At 36.5% G+C, this 3,965-nt stretch overlaps 1 protein-coding gene across 4 annotated transcripts; it reads right to left on the minus strand.

Moving 5' to 3' along the window:
• Positions 1 to 309: 309 nt before the first annotated feature.
• On the minus strand, positions 310 to 3,736 carry LOC105703011 (transmembrane and coiled-coil domain-containing protein 4). 4 transcript variants are annotated; one of them, XM_023432776.1, is made up of 8 exons: positions 3,550 to 3,736; positions 3,128 to 3,427; positions 2,815 to 2,947; positions 2,477 to 2,718; positions 2,122 to 2,418; positions 1,708 to 2,047; positions 1,317 to 1,587; positions 310 to 766 (listed from the first exon to the last, which is right to left on the minus strand). In XM_023432776.1, exons 2-8 carry the CDS (start codon positions 3,423 to 3,425, stop codon positions 701 to 703), a joined length of 1,647 nt encoding a protein of 548 aa, XP_023288544.1. In that variant the 5' UTR covers positions 3,426 to 3,427; positions 3,550 to 3,736; the 3' UTR covers positions 310 to 700. The 4 variants fall into 4 exon arrangements, with proteins under 4 accessions (XP_023288544.1, XP_012286476.1, XP_023288543.1 ...); XM_012431053.1 differs by having other exon boundaries at positions 3,533 to 3,736; XM_023432775.1 differs by having other exon boundaries at positions 3,505 to 3,736.
• Between the last annotated feature and the right edge of the window lie 229 nt (positions 3,737 to 3,965).

Raw genomic sequence — 3,965 nt, forward strand, 5'->3', positions numbered from 1 at the left:
AGAACGCAGGTAACCCAAATGATTCGTGACGTTTCGTAAACGTCGCCTCTTTGGCGATAATGGACGCGGGCCATTCCCGAAAGCTACAACAAATTTAAGTCAAAAATAGTGGAATTTAGAAAAATAAAACGTTTTGAATACCCTGCGCAAAGTGACGTGCTCGCTACCACTACGGTGATTTGTTCCGGAACTACTGGAATAATTTGGGCGAGGGGTAGGGGAGTCACCAATCTATAAGTATCTCTTGTTTATACCTTAATGTTCACTGTAAATATGTGGAAAAATTAACGTAATAATAATTTCAGAATGTAAAGTAATATATTAAGAATTTTTATTTGATCATTGTGCATAGAAAGTGCATAGTACATTATCTTGTAATATGCCTACACAGAATCACGTCGACCGTTAATTTCTTTTTTTTTTAAAGTAAGTGTATGAAAACAGATTGCAAGTATTTTATTAATTCAAGCAGGTACTCGTGTGACGTTTGTATACTCTTACATCATAATATTGTGCATTTCGTTTACCATAACCGTGTTCTATATATTTATATTTGGTCCTCATCCATTATAGGATAACAAATGTTAACTTTTGTTTCAAAACTCTCAGGACATAGTTCGATTAACGCTTAAATGTTCAATGCTATAGTGAAACTGAGCTCTTCATATTCATTGGAAATGGTCAACTAAGATTGGGAAACTTATTTAGGATGCTTAATGGAAGATAGGCACATATCCGATTTGGATGGTCTAATACTAATGTTAATCTGAAAATAAAATAAACATTATAACATCATTAACTTGAAAAATATGTATCTTATACTAACACATTGATGTCTAACAAAATACAATCATAATTTGCCTTAGATGTAAAGCCGAGTATGCATCTGAGCACGAATGCATACGAGACAAGACGAAATCAAATGAGTACACAAATGCGGACGAGTAATCGAGATGCGACAAACTTTCTCGGGTTAGTTAGGCTCACGATCCGAGGCAGTACAAATGACATTCTTAAAAATCGGAAAATTAGGTTCGATGTAGATGGTATTTATTTCTATTTTGCCTCGAAAAGAGTCGAACAGACGTGGATGACATTTACGAACAAATGATTGGAATGACGTTTCCTTCATTGACTCGGATGATTTCGTTCGCACTCAAACATCCGGGTACACATCTGAACACGAAGGTGTACAAGGCGTCTTTCTGCCTCGCCTTGCATCGTAGGCATTCATGTTCAGATATGTATCCGGCTTAAAAGAAACTATTGTATACCTAACAGAGATTACAATAAAACAAATCTCAAAATTTGTATACCTGTTCATGCATTGGATTACAGGTACATTCGGAAGGCGTCATGGAGTTGGATTTCTTCATAATACTAGCAATTTCACCAACTTCAACCTCTCTTGTATTCAATCCAATAAACCGTAGAATGACTGGTAATTTATCAGAGTATTCTCGGTGTCCACTGACAATAGTGCTTAAATCTATGTTTGTAACCCTTTCACAGTTCACTGGTACTAGTCCTGCAACTCCAGTTGACATTGACAGTGTACGGTACAGAAATCTCAGCAGCCAGTCAGCTCTGGAATATAAACAGATTGAGGTATTATATGAACAATATTGGTATTTATAATTTTTTTTAAGTCTGTCAGCTAATAAATAAAGATAAATAAAATAATGTTATATCACTGCCTATTCTTACTTGCAATATCCATTGACAATTCTGCCTGCAACAATTGTGGAACATTTTTCCCACTGTTTTTTGCTATCAGTGACTGGAGCACCTAATATGACTGCATCCTGAATGATTCCTTCTCCACCACCAATTTCAACCATTTCCCTAAGGCAGTAAAATATCACGCGAGCTCCAAGACTAAAACCTACTAATGTTACGGGTCTCTTTCCGTGTTGTTTAGTCAACAAGACATGTGCTAATTGCTTGCCAACTTCAGAACTGCGTCTGCAGCATACTGACCAAGGGTTATCAATCACTGAAGCAATTGAAAGCAATGCAGCCGGCCATGCTACAGCACTTAATAGACCTATCGCGATTAAAATTATTTTAAATTAGAGAATTTCTGACTCATATGCACAATGCATGTTTCATAATTCTTACCTGATAAGACAGTGTACTTCAGAGCTTCTTGTGTAGCAACGGTAACTGCAATACTAAGAATGTAATCTAAAGCTTGACCCAATTCAATCAAATATTTTGTCTCATATCTGAGAGCATACTGTTCTCTAGAAACTGCAAGTGACTGCCATGGTTTTGTAATGCTCTCCGGGTCTTCGTCATTTAACCAGCCAGTAATGGCAATTGCAATATGCAGTTGATGCTCAATAACTTCATAGGGCATCATTGATTGAAAACCAAACTCCTCTACTTGTCCAACGCGCTTATTCATTTTGTACCCTATCAAAAATTTCCAGTATTATTTTTTAAAGAAAATGAAAACATTGAATAATGTTACCTGTAAGTCCAGCACCTGCAACTCCAAAGATCGATCCCACAATAGCGGCACCTGCTGTACTACCCAGAGCTACTGCACTAGCACCTCCAAGAATGGTTCCTACACCAATGCCAATGAAAGGGGCAGCTAAACCACCTGTTAGACCAATTAATGTACCACCAGCAACAGTCGCAAAACCAATTGCCGCATACCTCTTTACTTTACTGATCTTGTTTCTTCGTGCAGTTTCTTTCAAGCCTTTCCTTCGCATTAAACAGAAATATAAACATGAATTTTATTAATTTGAACATACCAAAATAAGATATCAATCATGCCAAAAATTATTATAAAAAACATACTCAGACTGTGAGCCAACACCTTGACTCAAATATTTGACTAAGGAATATTCATACATTTCAACTAATTCAAATGGAACATTTAAAATACTTGCTACTTCTCTAATAAGAACCCTTTGTCTAGCATCATATTCCCCTAAAAATATGAAAAATTAATTTTAGTACAATTGAAAGCATAATTTTAATAAATAATACATTTTGAATGAGCCTATTAAAAAATTACCTGTTTTAATTCCTGTTAAGCCATAATGAAAAATAAGGTAATGTTTTAATAACAATAATGCTTGAATACATAAAATTCACTATTTCAACTAACCTTCATTTACCGCCAGCAGTACCATATCCTGTATCACAAGAATAGTTTTTCCAGCAAGATTCGGCTCCTCTAAAAGGAGCGTAACATATGGATTTACGCTTTGAGTACTTTGACCAGTTGCTAATGTGATCATAACAGGCTTAATTCTGTCATTTAGATTTAGGTGTTGACATAAATTATTCACATACTGAGAATTAAAATCCTCATTCCAGACATTTGGAAACAGTGTACCCACAGTGATACAGCATATTGATGCATAAGCATAATGCCCAGAATTCGATATGTCTAGTTTTTTCATTTCTGCAACAATGAACAATGAATAAAGTGTACTGGAGTTTTCATAACATGAATATGATCAACAAAACAGTTGTCACTACTTATAATTGCTTTCAAACACTAAATTACCACGCGACCTCACTGACATTTCCTCTACACTGTTTGTTATACAATGTTTCTGGTCTCGCTCCATCAGTTAAATCTGAAGCTAAATCTACACATGTTTAAAACAGGTCACGGTGAACATATTTTGCTATACCCTAGACAGATTTTCATATCTGATTAGGAAGGTTGCAATGAAAATGGCATCGAACAGAGATGAGTTGGGAGATTGCTCACGGCAAAGAATACAGAAGTCTCCATAGAAGCCCAGTTCCCATGTTGACACGTGTTGACGCTTAATACTCATTAAATAGTCACCAAGTGCAACGCTAGATGGCAGCACGGACGACTGAAAGCATTACAGAGCGAGAGAAAGAGCATGGACGGCGTGAGTTACCGTCGAGTGGGCATATACAGAGATGAGTTGGGAGATTGCTCACGGGCAGGGTCGCGCGATCGC

The sequence above is a fragment of the Orussus abietinus genome, unplaced genomic scaffold (assembly GCF_000612105.2).
Source record: "Orussus abietinus isolate OABI.00-Male unplaced genomic scaffold, Oabi_2.0 scaffold432, whole genome shotgun sequence".
Classification (NCBI taxonomy): domain Eukaryota; kingdom Metazoa; phylum Arthropoda; class Insecta; order Hymenoptera; family Orussidae; genus Orussus; species Orussus abietinus.

Coding starts and splice junctions, on each gene's coding strand:
- LOC105703011 (XM_012431053.1), bottom strand. CDS start 3,596: ATGGAGCGAGACCAGAAACATTGTATAACAAACAGTGTAGAGGAAATG. Junction 2,719..2,814: donor GGTGTTGGCTCACAGTCTGA/GTATGTTTTTTA, acceptor TTTAATGCGAAG/GAAAGGCTTGAAAGAAACTG. Junction 767..1,316: donor GTAATCCAATGCATGAACAG/GTATACAAATTT, acceptor TTTTATTTTCAG/ATTAACATTAGTATTAGACC.